General features: G+C 37.8%; 1 protein-coding gene across 18 annotated transcripts in view; it reads right to left on the reverse strand.

The window, feature by feature from the left end:
- Positions 1-17,771, reverse strand: part of KIF1A (kinesin family member 1A) — a 2,189,582-nt gene that overhangs the window by 1,019,696 nt on the left and 1,152,115 nt on the right. For all 18 annotated transcript variants that reach the window (XM_044071047.1, XM_044071036.1, XM_044071035.1 and 15 more), the window contains one exon: positions 14,899-15,005. In XM_044071047.1, the coding sequence (XP_043926982.1) occupies positions 14,899-15,005 (107 nt within the window). The remainder of the gene's footprint in view (positions 1-14,898; positions 15,006-17,771) is intronic.

Genomic DNA, 17,771 nt, shown 5'->3' on the forward strand with positions numbered 1-17,771 from the left:
ACAGAATATTCTGAAACTTGCTACCTTTGTTTCAAAATGAATCTACTTGACATTACTGAAATGTCAATAGACCGACTTTCAAATAACGGAGATGACAATGCCGAAAACTCAGAAGGCTGACAATGCACATCACTCACTATCAAAAAAATGATTCTATGATGTGCAATGTACCTCCCACATAATACATAAACAAAAGCAAAAACTCATCCCAGCTTAACACTGCCCTGTCAAATTAAATGCAATGAGCAGCTACCTAACTCTCCCCAAACCCCGCCCACAAACCAATACCTGTGTACAGATTAATCAACTGAATATTCATGCAAGTACCCCACAAAAATATTCAGTGGAGATTTGTTAAACCAACATTCACAATCATTTTAATCTTAAATTTTACCTTTTGCAGGGGGATTACGCCCCCCCCGCACCCCCCATACCCCCCTGCAAATTAAATATACCAACTCCGAGATCGCACTACAGTGTGAAAATGAGAGGATTTACTGCTCCACTCAGTTTGAGAGTCAGCATTTCAAGCATTCAGACATCTGAACGTCGGCACAGTGAAGTTTCGGTTATATGAAACTTCGTTCTTTTGGTCTCAGTTATTTGAAATTCGGTCTACTGACATTTCGGTAATGTCAAGATGACCTTTCAAAATGTATGTACTTTTTCCATTGGTATTTGGAATATTTAAATCTCCTCTTCTGTAAGAAGATATACCTATTACTTTCTGTACCTTTAATGCTGTGTTAATAAACATGTCACTTATTAACAGACAGTATAGACCAGTGATTTCCAGCTGGTTTTACGTCTTGAGACCCTAGGCTTCTGCAAACATCTAACAAGGGTCCACAGCACATTCCAATAAACATTAAATAGTAATTTGTTTGTAAAGTGCTAGTCACAAATCTCAGTGTTCTCATTCTGGCTATTTTTTTTATAATGGGGGGGGTGGCACAATGGCACAGCGGATAGCATTGTCACCTCACAGCAAGAGGTCCTTCAGTTCGATTCTCAGCCGGGGTGCCTTCTGTGCGGAGTCTGCATGTCCTCCCTGTGTCCACATGGGTTTCCTCTGGGTGCTTCAGTTTCCTCTCCTCTCCCATTGCAAAGGCATGCGGTAGGTGGATTGGACACTGTAAATTTGCCATAGGTGTGAGTGTGCATGTGAGCGTGTGGTATGGAAGAACAGGCACAACAAGGTAGCCACCCTGTAGAGTGAGCCTTGGCTCTGGATGATTGTCACTGTTGAAGTAAAACCCTGACCCCATGTGCAAAAATGGGAAAAGGGGGTTGTGGATGGATGGATTAAAAGTTGATTGGGTGAGAGCTCTGAAAACAGTGCATCAATGATGATGACCAAGAACCCAAAATCATTTATGCTCCCACATGATGCAGAAGCGGTGTCATACTTTTGTCTCAGTGTTGTCATGTGATTCTTGCAACTACATGGCATTTTTGAAGTATTCCCTGACCGGGTATACACAACAACCATGGAATCTCCTCTATACAGGAATGATAGTCTTCAAGAACAATTTAGGTCAATACATCCTGTACAGGTAGAAGAAACATTTTTCCTGGAACAGGTTAAGAGGAATTTCATTTATAGAGCCTGTAGAAAGTCCAGAAATAAAAGTCTACTGCTTTTAGTGATGCAACATTAGCAACAAGGCTGACAAACAAAAATCAGAGCAAAGGTGAGAAAAGATTTTGCAAAATAAGATGAATTACATGACAAGAACTCTGCATGTTCAAAAATGCTGACACTTTCATTTACAAAGGTGCCACAGTTGCACTCTTGCTACCAGACAACAGCACACATATAAGGATGCAGTAACAGTAAATGGAGGCGTATTAAACATAAGTTGTTTGGGCATGCAGCTGTCAAATCTGAACCAAAAAGATATGTCTTGTTTAGAGACACAGTTATTTTATTTTGTAACTGGAATCCCTTGTTAGCTTGGTGCTGGGTTAGTACCTTTTCTTTTTGTGTATCTATTCTAAATGTAATAGGCACTGTAGACAAACTTAGCCATGTCTATTTAGATAGATTTATTCATTGCCTTATACAGTCTACTTGTATTACATGGTCACAGCAAGTAGAAAGCTTAGGTTTCATGAGATTCAGTAGAGTTACACCACCACAAAAAGGTTAAAAATTAGTGGGACAGACTAATATGAGAGCAATTATGATTTTATTGCTAGAGATGGTAATATAAATTGCAGAACAACTCATCGATAAAAGATTAAGATAACTGTTTTAAGAGTTGTTTAGTATTTTCAACTGGGGGAAATACTCGTAATTAAGGCCATATTAAGAAACAATTTAATGAAATGTCAAGGAAGCCTACATGGCAGAAAGACTGCAACACTGCAAAGGAAGACAGCAATATGCTTATGGCTGAACGTTTATGTACTGAAAGAGAGAAAGATGTGTCAAGGTTGTTACCTAGGAGAATGTGTAAACATTAAAACCCATAGTTAGCTGACAGGCATTGGAAACATGAACAAAAATTATTACTGGACATGAAGAAGTAATGATCACATGGGATTTTCTAATACCAATAGTTAAAGCAAGAAAACCTGATATTGTGGTCAAAGAGAAAAGGAGAAAGGCAGCACTGATTTTTGAAATTTCCATACCAGCAAGTATACAGTCTGAAGAAACTAGAGGACTAACATAGAACAAAGACACCTGGATAGTTCCAGTGATAGTAGAAGCAACTGGGATAATAAAAAAAAAATAAGTACACTTAAATATGGTACCAATACAGATAACCCCATATGAACAACATAATGAGGCAATTCTGAATACGTTTTTTGGTGTGCACTACTACTGGACAACATTAAAGACAGAAGCAAAATTGATATTGTGAATTTTAATTATGCCTTGACTTAGGAACTGGGTCCATCCCAGTCACAGTATTCAAAAAATCTAAACACCTAGAGAAGAAATGCCAGAAAGACTTGTTGGAGGGCAATTTACTGGTGTACCCACAAATAGCTTACAGCTTTAGTGCTTGTCGTGAGCACTAACAGCAGCAGCATGGCCCGTCAGTACAGACAGCTGTAGAGAGTCAGTTTGGGACTCATGGGATGAAACAGTACTCAGGCTCATAACAAACTGTTTGATATGAAGTATTAAAAGGGACTGTATTCACAAGAAGGTTAAAAATAACTTCAGTCTGGTTTCAATAAAAATTAAATCCAAGAATAGGACAGACACTGCAACAAAGAACTGCAATGTTACTTATCAGCATACACTATTAGAACTACAGAAGTCCTGTTAGTATGCAATGTAAATTTTTAATTAAATGGGAGTCACCACTGTGCTCTTATTGGAAACCATTTGTAAAAACCATAATGGCCAGCTCATCTATGTTTTATCATGTGTAGAACAATAATAATCAGGAGACACAGAGTCATTTATTAGTATGGATTACAGAATTACACTCTGATAAATCTGAAAATAACGGTCTTTATACACTGTTACATGATAAAATGTACAAGGAAACATTTGGTATTCAGTTGTTAGATGCAGTAACAGAATAATTACTATATAATTAATACAACTTTGAGTTTTAAATGTACAATAAATGACAATGATGTCATTACAAATACTATCAAACTATAATGAATTCTAGAAATAATTAAGTATGCAAGAGCTGTTCTAGTAAAGCTGAGAGAAAGTACAGTTGAGTAGGTTGAACTTACCATAACAGCAGATGTTCAAATGATCAGTGCTGCAGTAGTGTTAGCTGTATGGATTATATCCTGCCAAGGATATAACAGCTGGCCAGCTTCCAAAACTTCAGGCTACCTTCCATGCACCCAAACTGTCAAGCAGCTCGAGCTGAGCTGACTAAAAGACAAGTTAAGACATGAAGCCCTTCAGAGCTTTCCTGCCACCAGGGAGGGAGGCTGAAACCTGCAAGGGCAATGCTAGGAACAACAAAAAATAAATGTCCACACCCTGCCATAAAAACACACCAAAAACAAGGATTATGGAGGGAAGGAGCAGCTACTGCAGCAGTGATCAATCGAACATCTACTGTAATGGTAAGTTCATATTGTACAACTGAACTATGTTTATCATATTGATCACTGCTGCATCAGCCTTAACTATATGGGTAGATTACCTTAGCTAACTACATTTGGGGGCAGGAAGGAGAAAGGTCCAAGAACCCTTAGAGAATGGTCCCTGCAAAGCTTGATCTGGACCTAGATAAGGAATCAAGCTTACAGTGCTTTGTAAACGTATATACAAAAGACCAACTAGCAGCTGCTAGAATGCTTCTAGACTCCAGCTCTTTCCAAATAGCCATAGATGAAGCTAAGGCCCTGGTAGAGTGGGCCTTGACCCTGCCAGGAATAGTTTTGTCATGATGAGTATAATAAAAGGTAACAGCCCCTGACAACTATTTGGAAACAGTCTGTTTTGACACAGGTTGTCCCTTTTTCTCACCTTCACAAGAAATGAACAACTGATCCAAAGATACAAAAGATTTAGTTCTGTCAAGATAGTACCTGAGTTGTCTGTGGACATCTAACACACAGTGTATTATGTTTTCCCTCATTTTTAGGTTCAGGAAAGAAAATGGGGTGATGGATAGTTTGCCTTAACTCACTCATGCCTATAACACCTTTTTTGTATACTTCCAGTTCACATCCATAGATCCTTATATCATCCAGACCTTTTTGGGCCTTGCTTCTTTAACTAAGTGACTTACCAGCTAATAACAGGAAGTATAAGAAAGGGCAAGGAGTTACAAAATTGCACTAAGAATGTTAGTCTAGGTTGTCCTGCAATGAAGAAATCAGTCTTTGTTTGGTACTTATTGCTCATATTTTCATATTTATGTTCATGTTTCCATAAATGAGGGACCTACATTTTATTGAGGTGTCTGGTATGAAACATCAACGTGGGAGAGAAGGCAATTTACTGCAAATTCTGGTTTATATCACACTACACTAGACATATTGCTAGTTGTTTGTTAGTAATTAACAAAATAATAATTATTTGCATATGCACTTAATACTTCAAAAACCAAATGACTTACAAACTGTTGCATGACATTAAGTAAAAACATTGCATGTTGTTGAAGAAAGCTGTCTTTGATATTTGTTCTGTAACTAGCACATCTTGAGAGATATCCAGTATTATCAGTACTGCTAATTATACAATTAAACGTTTCGTATTTCTGTAACTACTGCAATAAACATGCAGTTACAGAGGCATTTTTTATTGTCATGTGAAAGCTTATGTCTGATTAACAAAAATATTGTAACAATATATGTCTATGTTATACAGTTTTCAAGATATAAAAAACTGTGAAAGTTAATGAAAAATATAATTTGAGGTTTGTGTGATTAATATTATATGTTACACTATTTATAGAAAAGATTATGAATGCAATGACCATTATCACTATAAAGAATACTTCTACTGATCTTTCACTGTTCACAAAATATTTACATTTGTTTATCTCTACTTTTTAAGTTTATTTTTGCAGAAAATATTCTGGAAAGCAAGATGTATGCAGGCAGCTAGAGGTGTGACATTCCATACCACATAGGTGTTAATGACTTAAAGTAAACTCAGATACCACTTTAGGTATAAAAGAAGAATTAGTTCTCAAAGAAACTCTGTCCCTATGAAAAATGAGATTTGGTTGGCTCACTATAAGAGCTTGCAACACAGAAACCATTCTTGCAGAAGTCAGAGCAATCATCAAAACTGTTTTCCATGTTAAGAACCTCAAGTCGCCAGTTTCTTGGAGGCCTCTTATGCAAAATCATTTTAAAGAGCATTTTGACACAAGACTGAATTGAAAGAGGAAGATCCATGGGCAGAGATGTGGAAATGGTTATTAAATCAACCTTGACATCCTGAATGGGTGCTAGTTATGTTGTTTGTACCACATAGAAGACATTTTCCATTTGCTAATATATAACTTTCTAGTAGCAGGCTTTCCTGCCTTCATTAGTACCTGCTGTACATCCTCAGCAAACAGATGCCTTAGAGGAATTAAGACCGTATTATCCAGGCAGTCAACTGAAGACGACTGATGTCAGGGTATATGAACCAACCCTTTTCTTGTGTGAGTAGATCCATTCTGTGAGGAAGCTTGTGCTAATTGCCCCTGGCCAGTTCCAACTGAAAAACATGGTTGCCTGGGCCAGAAGGGCATCAGCAGTGATCTTGGGAGATTCCTTCTGAATCTTCAGAAGTACTCTGGATATTAGTGGAAAGTGTAGAAAAGCACACAGGAACATTCCTGTCCAATGAAAAGAAAAGGCATCTGTCTTCCAGGCCTTATTGCATGGAGTCATGATACAGAATCTTGACAGTTGATTGTTCAGAGAAGAGGCAAAGATGTCTAATAGAAGAACTCCCTACAGATGGATCAATGTCTGACTGTTTTACTCTGTAAAGGCTGTTGGCCGAGGCGCTAGAGACAAGATTTGTTCGGAATAAATTTTATCTTTTTGGAAAGTAGAGCTGGGACTCACTGTTGGTCTTTGTTGTTGCTGCTTATAACTAATACTTCTTGCTTGTTGTTTTATAATGACAAGTGAGTCCATGTGCTCCTTTCCACGTATCTTCAGAGAAACTGGTATAGAGATGTTTAATCGGAATGGTGAAAATACTGGTCGCACAAATGTTATACCTACTAATGATGCTGACACATCGACTACAAAATATGCTATGCCAGAAGTTCCAGGTGGATCTAGTCTGGGCATTATAAAAAAAATGGGAGAACTCCCGTAAAAGAACTACAACTAATCCGTTTGCTATGGTGGGGAAAAAGAACTTTATTTCCGATAATCCGGATGCACAAGATCTGTGTTCTAAACTGGAAAGACTTATTTTTAAAGAAACATCAACATTTTACAATATCGGCAGCCTAGAAAGGTATGTTGAACTTGACATTACACCCCGAGGTTTAAGGTCCATTAAGAATCCATCTACACCATTTGATCTTACCAATGAGATGGAGCTTAAATTTCATGAAAGATGGATAGCGGCTGCACATCGGTGCAGCTTAGAATGGGTGTCAATTTTGATTGAAAGGGATAATATGAAAAAAGATAAACTTGTTGTGGAAACTAAACAAGTTTGTGAACAGTTAGTGAATATTACATCTAATTCTACTTTAGAGAATTTCCTTTTAAATATCAACATGAAGCTAATAAATTATGAGAAAGATTTGGTGGAAAGAAAAAAATCTAAACTGACAAGAGACATACGGGATTACGAACACAAGAGGGCGTTCGTATTCCCGAGTCATCAGAGAAGCCGAAAGAAGAGTGTCTCCTTTCAGAAGGGAAATCCGGTTTTAGAACAGCATTCAAACAAGAACTTCCTGTCAGGTGAAAGCGGGGCCTCGTCATGGGAAGAAGACAAAAGGGATAATTTTCCAGAATTACCAGGGGCAGCCAATTCGGAAGCCTTTCGAAAAACCTTTCCTGAATCAAATGGACATTATGTCAATACGAGGAAAAGGGGTTGGACCAACTCAGAACGCCACAGAGACTCGGGCGATGGACATTATAAGAAAGGTAGATGGACATAATCTATATAGTAATTATGTGGTTAATTTATCAAATTACAAACTTGATGACATTGAGATAGCTATTTTAGAAAAAGGCCTCAAGTTTGTACCTACCTGTATACCTAAGAAATATGAGCTTAAAATTGAACTGTTTCAGTTATGCCGTAAAATGTATCTAAGGGAACACTTTTTTAGGTTAGATAATACTTCTGGTAGTAATGTTAACTATGAGACAAATTCAATATTTGAGAGTGACTTAGAGAGTAACGACAGCTTTTACTCATGTTTATCGGATGAGGAAGGTGGAAATAATGCATATGATTTATTAGATACTCATATGTTAAAAAGTACTAGTTGTTTTCTTCCACCACGTAAAAATGCTAATATATTGAAGTTTGAATCAATGTTAAATATATTACTAGATAAAGAACTAGAAGGATTTATAAGTAAAAAGCATGTTTATAATTTGACAAAAATGGAATGGGAAAAGTTACAGTTATTAAGTAAGAATAATAATATAATTTTTAAACCCTCAGATAAAGGGGGAAAACTGGTTATACTGAATTCATGTGATTATTATAGCATGTGTATGCAACACCTTGACAACAAAACTGTGTATTGTGAAACCAATATAACCTTTTTGAAAAAGGCAGAAGCAGAGCTTAATGCTCTACTACAAAAAGGTATTAGGTTACACTATTTAACTCAAACAGATGTAGATCGAAAAATAATTATTAAGAACAATAAAGTTGCCAAGTTTTTTTGCTTACCTAAGATTCACAAGAACTTAGACCGACCACCTGGCCGGCCTATTGTTTCAGCTTTTGGTTATTTTACTTATAACCTTTGCACTTTACTGCATGAAATTCTAATGAAACATGTTCTGATGTTACCCTCATATATACAAGATTCTTATGATTTCCTTCAAAAGATTAAGGACATACACTGGTCTGAGGGAATGTACTTTATTACTATGGATGTAGTGAGTTTATACACTAATATATCCCATGTATTGGGTCTGGAAGCCATTAAATTTTTCTTTGGGGATAGTCCTAAAACTCACTACATTTTAGAATTAGTTGAATTTTGTTTAACTAATAATATCTTTGAATTCAATGGCATTCTTTATAAACAGCTGACAGGTACAGCTATGGGGGCCGCATTTGCGCCAGCTTATGCGAACCTATTTATGGGAATGTTTGAGAATGAATTTCTGTATAGAATACCATTCTTTAAAAATAATGTTCTGAAATATTTCAGATTTATTGATGATCTCATTTTTATTTGTAAAGATAATTTTGATGCATCTACAGACTTTATTGATATAATAAATAATAATAAATTTGGGATTAAATTTAGTGATGTACAACGAGGTTACCAAGTTAACTTTCTGGACATCTCTTTAAAGGGTAATAAAGGTTCTCCAATACACACGGGTATATACAGAAAGTTTGATGAAGTCAGCTGGAAGATGTGGGGTAACAGTTGTCACCCTTGTCATACTTTAACGTCTATTCCCTATGGGGAATTTATTAGAATAAAGCAACTAAATTCTGATATGGAAGTAGCTTATAATGAGGCATTAAAAACAGCTGAAATATTTAATGCTAGAGGTTATAATCCAGTAAGTGTAGAAAATAGTCTATATAAAGTATTTGGAAATAAAAAAAGTGGTAATATACTTGATAACATCTATAAGTATAATAGTTGTAATAATGTGAAACCTAGCCAGGATAGAATGTTTTTTGTTACTAAATATACTAACTTTTCTTTTATCTTTAATAAATTAATTATGGACTATTGGAATTTCATTAAGAAAGATATTTTATCCCTGAAAGATACCAAATTAATTACATCGTATAAAAAAGGTAAAAGTATTCAGGACTTTCTAGTACATAGCATTTATAAAAAACCTTGCACTAACAGTTTAGATAAGATGAAGGTTGTAGGAACCCATCCCTGTGGAAAGTGTTCTGTGTGCAAACATATAGTAAATGAAGTAGTTAAAATAAATGGAAAGAATTTTACTACTGGAACTACATACTCGTGCATAAGCAAGGGTGTTATTTATACCATATTTTGTAGTTGTAATAAATATTATATAGGGGAAACAAAAAGAACGTTAGCAGAAAGAATTAAAGAACATATTAGGGATGTAAAGAATAATAAAATAAACAGCCCTATTGCTGAACATTTTAACTCTGTACATTTTGGTAATATAGACCATATAAAAGTTTCCATATTGGAACATGTTCCTCTTTATTATAATAATATAGAGTGGCAAAAAAATATGTTAAGACAAAAAGAATCTATCTTGATCATGAAATATGGGACTTTACAACCATATGGTATGAATAAAGAATGTAACTGGCAAAGTCTTATTTAAGAATTGTATCTTTAAATATGTATTATTAATGTGACTTAATTACTTGATTGTATAATTAATCAATTGTTCTTTTTGTATATATTGGGAAGTTTTATATGTCTGACTGTTTTACTCTGTAAAGGCTGTTGGCCGAGGCGCTAGAGACAAGATTTGTTCGGAATAAATTTTATCTTTTTGGAAAGTAGAGCTGGGACTCACTGTTGGTCTTTGTTGTTGCTGCTTATAACTAATACTTCTTGCTTGTTGTTTTATAATGAAAAGCATGGTTGCCTGGGCCAGAAGGGCATCAGCAGTGATCTTGGGAGATTCCTTCTGAATCTTCAGAAGTACTCTGGATATTAGTGGAAAGTGTAGAAAAGCACACAGGAACATTCCTGTCCAATGAAAAGAAAAGGCATCTGTCTTCCAGGCCTTATTGCATGGAGTCATGATACAGAATCTTGACAGTTGATTGTTCAGAGAAGAGGCAAAGATGTCTAATAGAAGAACTCCCTACAGATGGATCAAATCTTGGAAGACCCCCCCCCCCCGATGTAGTTTCCATTTGTGAGGGTCTGCCTTAGTGCCGCTCAGCTAGTATGCCACACAATTTTGCTCTAATAGCATGTAGGATGCCTGTAGAGTGAGACTGTGCTATGAAGCTATATCCCAAGTTAAAATGGCTAGTCTATAAAATGGTTTAACCTGGTTCCCCCTTGATGGTGGTGTACCACATGACTGGAGTATTATCTGCAACCACTTGAAGAGATCCCAAAAAACAATGATGGTTCAGAGAGTTAAGTGCTTTGATTAGGGCAAGCATCTCCTTGATATCTGTATGCTTGCATCTGTCCTAGGTGTTCCACACCTCTTGCACAGATGTTTCAGACTTTGCTTGGGGAGCAGTTTCAGTAGGATAGAAGTTCTATCCTACTGAAACTGCTCCCTAAGCAAAGTCTGAAACATCTGGAATTTAAGAAAGTAAAGGGTACTGATGCTGGGACAAAAGATATTTTAGTTACCACTGTACCTTTCTCATATGAAGTCTTGCCAGGGATTTCATGAGACTCATAGATGCCATGAGACCCAAAATCCTGAGGTATTTCCTCATAGTAATCGATACTGAGTGGAAAACCTACGAAACAGATCTAAATAAAGACCTGTATGTTTTTCCTGTGGAAGAAAAGTTCTTTGAACTGAGGTATCTAGTTGACATTCCAGGAACACAATCCTCTGAGGGAGTCAAGAAAGACTTTTAAATGTTCTCTTAGAACCTCCCCCAGCTTTTGTAAGAAAATGATTCCTGACACTTTGAAAAAGACTCTGCAAAGATAAGCAAGTCATCAAATTATGGAAAAATGTGGATGCCCTGTAGCCTGCAATGAGCAATAACTGGAGCTAGACACTTTGTGGGCACTCTTGGTGTAGGGGATTGTTCAAAGGGTAAGGTAAAAAAATGATAATGTGATCCAGGCGCAGAAAACCTTAAGAAACAGCTGAAGTCTGGATGAATAGACATGTGATGATAAGCACCTTTTAAGTCTAGTGTTACCAGGAAACTAGAAAGAGGAAGAAGACGTAACAATTGAAAAGTAACATCATTTTCAGTTTGGGGCACTATCACTAACAATTTAGGGAAAAGATCCAGAAAAGGTCTCCAAGTATTTTATTTCTCTGACACTAGGAACATCCTTGGATAAAAATCCTTCCCCACTGGGGAGGAGGAACTGGTTCTATCACTCCTTGGGATAGCATGTGATGAAGAACAGGTGGAAACAAAAGAGTCTGATCTGGAGGGCAATGAATGACCCCTGGAAAGGAGAAATTTCTTCCCAGTGCTGCCAGCAACCCTAATGAATTTTTTTCAGAACACATTTGTCTGAAGCAATCTGGTGCCAAAGAGAAAAAATAGAGAATCAGACTTTCTGGAATAAAACGAATGGGCCAGGGTGGAAAGGAGTCACAAGATCTCTTGAATACTCATACAGAATATTTGGGCTGTCCCTGGTTTTGGGAGGTTCGAGACTTCTTTTTGGAATCCTCACATTTTTTTCTTAAACTTCTATTTACTTGAATTTTGTTGAAACTGTTTATTCTGCTTTTTGCCAAAAATCAGTTGAGGAGATAAAAAAATCCCTTGGACAATTTGGAAAAGGAGAGATGAAAAATCTTGGTATTCCCTGGATCACCTTGCCCCTATCATCACACTTTTTGATCATGTCTGCAGCAGAGGGGCCAAGCACTAAATGTCTATCTAAAGGATAATTTAAAATCTCAATTTTGACATCATCTGGGAGGTTCTGAGAATGTAGACATGTAAATCTCCTCAACACAGTGCCAGTAGCCATAGCCCTGGAAGACACATCAACAGTCATACCCACACACTGCAAATAATGAATATTGACCTGTGCAGTAGAAGAAACTAAGTTATTTAAAGCTGATTTTTACTTAGATGAAGAAACTGCAGGTAAAACATTCTTCATACTTTCACAAACTGTCCGAATAAATATTAGCATACAAGCCTGACATTTCAAAATTCTGAAAATCAAAGTTTCAGAAGTATACACTTTTTTCCCATACTTACTAATAATTTTCCAGCTTTATCATAAAGAATAGGATTGGAATTGACTAAGTGCTTAACAGCAGTGGGAGCAACTGAAGCTAGGGGCTTCTGGGTCAGGATTGGGAATAGTATACACAGATTTAAAAGACTGAGGAACTTTATGCATCCTATGTGGCTTTTTAGGGGCAGCTGACTGACTATCAGGAAAACTGCAGGCAGTAAGACACACATCCTCTAATGCAGACAGAACAGAAGGAATGCATGTAGGTTCCGTAAAATCCCTCCGTAAAGAGTCATAGTATTTACTGAGGGACTAAGAAACCTCAGTGTTCTCCCACTGAAAACACCGGCACATTCTAGCAACAGTCTCAGGGGAAAGAAGAACCTCCCCACAGGAAGAATCAGAAACTGAGCTCTCCTCTGAGTCTGAATCAGAAACCTGAAGAAAAAAAAAAACTGTATCCATCCCTGCATTTTGCTGTCCAGATTCAGAAACATGAATCTCTTCAGAAAAAGAGGACTCTTTCTTTTACCAGAAACTAGTTTGCAAGAAGGATCAATAGCCTGAATTAAACCCAGACACAGACCCAGTAAACTACTCCTGTCCACAGAAGATACTTGCTTGATTTTCTGTTTATTTTTGACAGGACAAAAATTGGACCAACCATGTTACTAATGGCAGCAGCTGCTTCCCCAGGGATGGGCACAGCATTCTGTCACAACAGGGAAACCTTCACTGTTCTCCCTCCTAGCACTGACGAGAGTGTCTCTCCATTGCCCAGTGAGGGTGAGGTGACCCCAACAGTCGCATAGGATGTGGCTAACCCTTGGTCCACAGTGGCAGTATATGCTAAACCAGAGGGATCTGTGGTAAAAGATGAGTGGTCAATGGCTACAGCACAGTCGCCCACCTACAGTTGAGGCAAATTGCTAGCCTGCTGCGGTGGCAAAGGCTGATTACCTTTTTCTTTTTGTGGCTGGAAGAAAGATCACCCATGGAAAAGACAGTCTGTTATATGGTCAAGCTGAAAATGATACATCTTTCCTGGGGAAGACAAGCAGCAATTGCTGGTAAACACTAATAGTTCACAAAAGGTACTTTTTTTTAGAAAAAACACTGTAAAAATCACTTCAAAACACTATGCCAGCCCCATAAAAAGAAAAATAAATACAATTTCTCCACAGAAAAAAATGTTTTCAGTTACTTTACACTACTTTTAATGGAAAGAAAAAAAATGAGTGCTCCATTTAAAAGTATGTTACAGTCTCCAGACAGTCAATTAAAATACAAAACTGCTAGTTTTAAAATTACATTCCTGAAGAAGAATGTAATAAAACATCAAAAAAATAAGAAAATGGGAGTTTTTTTTCCACAAATGGAACTTCTCTGCACAGTAAAGGACAGCACAAGCTGACCATCGATCTTCGAAAGCCTCATGTACTCTTTGGAGACCGTGAAGCTCTGAAGGGCTTTGTGTCCTTGCTTGTCTTTTAGTGAGCTCAGCGCAAGCTGCTTGACAGTTTGTGTATGTGGAAGGTATCCTGAAGCTTTGGAAGCGGGCTTGCTGTTATATCTTTGTCAGGATATAACTCATATAGCTAAGGCTACTGAAGCAGTGATCTATATGATAAATATTTATGCATAATCAAGCCATTAACTCTTAATACAAGTTGATAAAATACCTGCATGTGTATGAATAATCTGTAAATCAACCAAAACATTGTCGCAAGAATTAAACACATATGAAATATGACAAGCTCACAAGATGAAAAAAATGTGCAGTGACTATTGTAGAAAAGATGGGATGCAGTGTATTTGGTCACAAGTAACAGTAATCAGAAATGTATGTAATGATAACAGATGACATTTTAAAATGTGTTGAGTACAGCTTATTTTAAGTTCTGCAACATTTACATTTTTTTCAAAGTTATCTTAAAAGCATGTCTATTTGGGATGTGTGTTAATGTCTGTGACAGCCTGTTTCAGAATTTGTCAGTAATATCAGGGTACCATGGCTCTCCATAATTTTTGTTTTAGGAATGTAAAACAGCTGTCCATCAGAACACTTAAGAAAGGAGAAAAAAGATTTCCCTATTGTCATTACCAAACCGCCTTCCCATAAAACTAATAGTTTCCAAATGGCTGAAGATGCATATACTGGTTGCTACCACACACTTCACTACCAGTCTTACATATTCTGTGAGCTAAATACTCTGACATAAGGGAAGAGCTTTGCAAATGGGGTTGATTGGTTGTTTGTTGGTTTGTGTCAGGGCTTGATAATCACTCCAGCTGCAAACTGCCTTGAATAGAATGCAGGAAAAAAAAACACCAATTAAGGAATAAATTATTTAGGGAACACTAATAAAACAGTGGCACAGTGAAGAGATGGGCCCAAAGCAGCTTTACATCATACCTTCTCCAGTGTTCAATGTTTCACTACAGAAGATGCAGTGTTCATCTTTGATGAAATGTCCACTCAGAACAATGTCCTGCCTCTTTTGTGCATCTTCACGCCCCACTCTGCAAAGAAAAAAGGAATAAAATTTGTAACGCCTTAGGAATATAATGTTTAAGCCTACCTTGTACCTTTTGCTCACAGTAATGACTCCACTGTAAAAGATTTGTAATTAGTGTCCACTTTCAACTTTTTCTTAATCTCAACCCTCCCTATTTCCTGTGACTGCAATATGCACCCAAAGTCTTTAAGCTACTGAACATGCCGTTTTTGCTACTGTTGGTGTGGTCTTAGCACCTGGATTACTTATTAAAGCTTTTGAACCATTTAAGGATTTATACTTTTACTCCAAAGTATACTAAAAACTAATGCTTCAATTTTTGTGGCTTGCACCAAATTCACACCACTCCACTTCTGAGATATAGGTTGTCGTATGACTAGTTACAATCCCTTCTACCCTTTGTATGCTTCTGTTACTTCTTGTATAGGAAGGAAATAGCGTATTAGGCTGTTTCTGAAACTGCTTCATTTCCTGCCAGCACCATAACCGCTAGTCAGAAGGGACAGTTAAGGTGTCTGCATATGTATGGCAATATTCCCTGAGTGCAAAATGCAGGTATTCGGCAATATAATAAAAATGGTTCTGTGGGTCCAGATTAAATAAGCCAAGATCACACCTGTTCAGGTACATGTTCAAAGCAGGAGTATCATAGCCAAGATTCCTCGAATAATGGAACTACGAATATAAATGAAAAGGATACACTCACTAAGTCCAAAGTTACAATATCTAAAAGTACTGTCCTATCTATGAGGTACCATGATCTTGGAGTAAGTCTATATAAGTGGCAGTGAAAGGCAGCACCCCACTGCAAAAACACTTGAAAGGTATAACAGTGGCTTCACAATTCACTGCTCTTCTATTAAAATCACAGTTTTTCTTCTGAAGTGCCAAGATGGACTCACAATACTAAAGGGAGCTCAACTTCCTGCTATCTTTTTTTTTTTTGGTATACCTTGCCTGTTAGCACTGACATCTGGCTCCTCTTAACTTCCTACATTTTGTTCCATTCAGCTGGATCCCCACACAGTTGGTACTATCTCAGTATGATCCTCTGCTAGGAGCTTCATTCTACGTAGGAAACCTATGAGCCCAAACAGGGATGTGGCTCTTCATGCATGAGAATTATAAGGAGAAATCTGTGACCCCTCACCAGCCAGCTAAGATGTTTAGTGTTACACCCTAATTCCTCCCCTGACAGGCTGGAAGACACTAAGGGTGGGTATGACTGTCACTCCACCTCTACAGTGGTGTATTACTTTTATTTGTCCTGATATGCTTATACCCTGCCACTGGGTCTCAGTCTACAGTTGAAACTATGGCATAAGGCATCCCCAGTACATTCCTGCACCTTCCAGGCTGAAACACACAAACAGGTATGAGCCTCATTATTCCTCTTCTGCCCCCCATGGGCTGTTCCAGCATCCATGCAACTTGTTGAATCCAGGTTATCTGGGTCATAGTCAGGACTTCAACCTCTTATGAAACAAAGCTGATTGTTTTCTTCATAGCTAATGCTAAGCACAGCATGCTGTACAGACAGTAGTTCAACTGCAGTCCTTCTGCACTGTACCCACTCCAGGAGTAACCAAAACACCCACTCCAGGAATAACCAAAACACCCACTCCAGGAATAACCAAAACACCCACTCCTGGAGTCTTGGATCACAGCAAGGTGTAGAGGCAGGAATTCAAGAAGAGTTTGATCAATGCTGCAACTACACTGCACACACGAGTCCAGCATAAAAAGTAAATACAGATGACTGCAAACTAGGAGCCATAATCAAAACACCTAATGATGTGGACATCCTACAAAAGGACCTCACTGAGACAGATGCCTGGTGTCAAAACCATGGCCTCAAGCTCAATGCCAAAAAGTGCATTGTCATCCCTTTTGGTAAAAACTCTGTACCCATGAAGTACCACATAGGTGGAAGTTTACTTAACACCAAAAGTGTGATAAGAGACCTTGGGATGCAGGTGGACACCTCCCCACAGTAGTCAGGAAATCCTTCTAAGTGGCACACCTCATTACAAAAGGGTTCTCATCCAGGAAAAAAAGAGATCATTGTTCCCCTCTACTCATCACTCATTAGACCCATTATAGAATACAGCGCCCCTTTTGGTATGTACCTCACAAGACATCTACAACAACTGGAAAGGTCACAGAAATACCTCACAAAGAGGATTACCGGCCTCAAACAGATGCCGTATGCAGACTGTCTCAAAAAACTCCAGCTTTACTCCATCACATATCACCTACTCAGAGGCGATCTCTGCCTAACATACAAAGCTATGTCAGACTCAGAGCTGTTGGACATGCTCCACTTAAAGAAATCCCAATCCCTCTGAGCTACACGTTCTAGGGACCTAAACCTTGTCACCACAATAAACAGAACATGCTGGAGGGATAAATTCCTGACCCAGAGACTTCCCATACTCTGGAACAAGCTACCTATCTATATCAAGCAAAGCTCTTCATTAGCACTCTTCAAGAAAAATCTTGATGATTGGATGGGAGATAGGAAATTTACTCCGGGGATCACTTCTGTGGCTCTGCTCGACAGGAGCACAGGAAAATAATTTTCTTGCATGGCGAAAGCCAGGTTATTTTTTTGGCTAGGCTTATATAGGCCCTAGGGCCAATAGCCTAGTACCTACCTATGAACCTATGAACCTATGAAATATAACTCAAAAACCTAATCCCACTTGGGATCTGCATAAAGAAACATTTATACCACAACTATCTGTGAATCAGACAGTTGGAAGTGCTG

Source organism: Protopterus annectens, chromosome 5.part0, assembly GCF_019279795.1.
Source record: "Protopterus annectens isolate FY-2018-M chromosome 5.part0, PAN1.0, whole genome shotgun sequence".
NCBI lineage: Eukaryota > Metazoa > Chordata > Ceratodontiformes > Protopteridae > Protopterus > Protopterus annectens.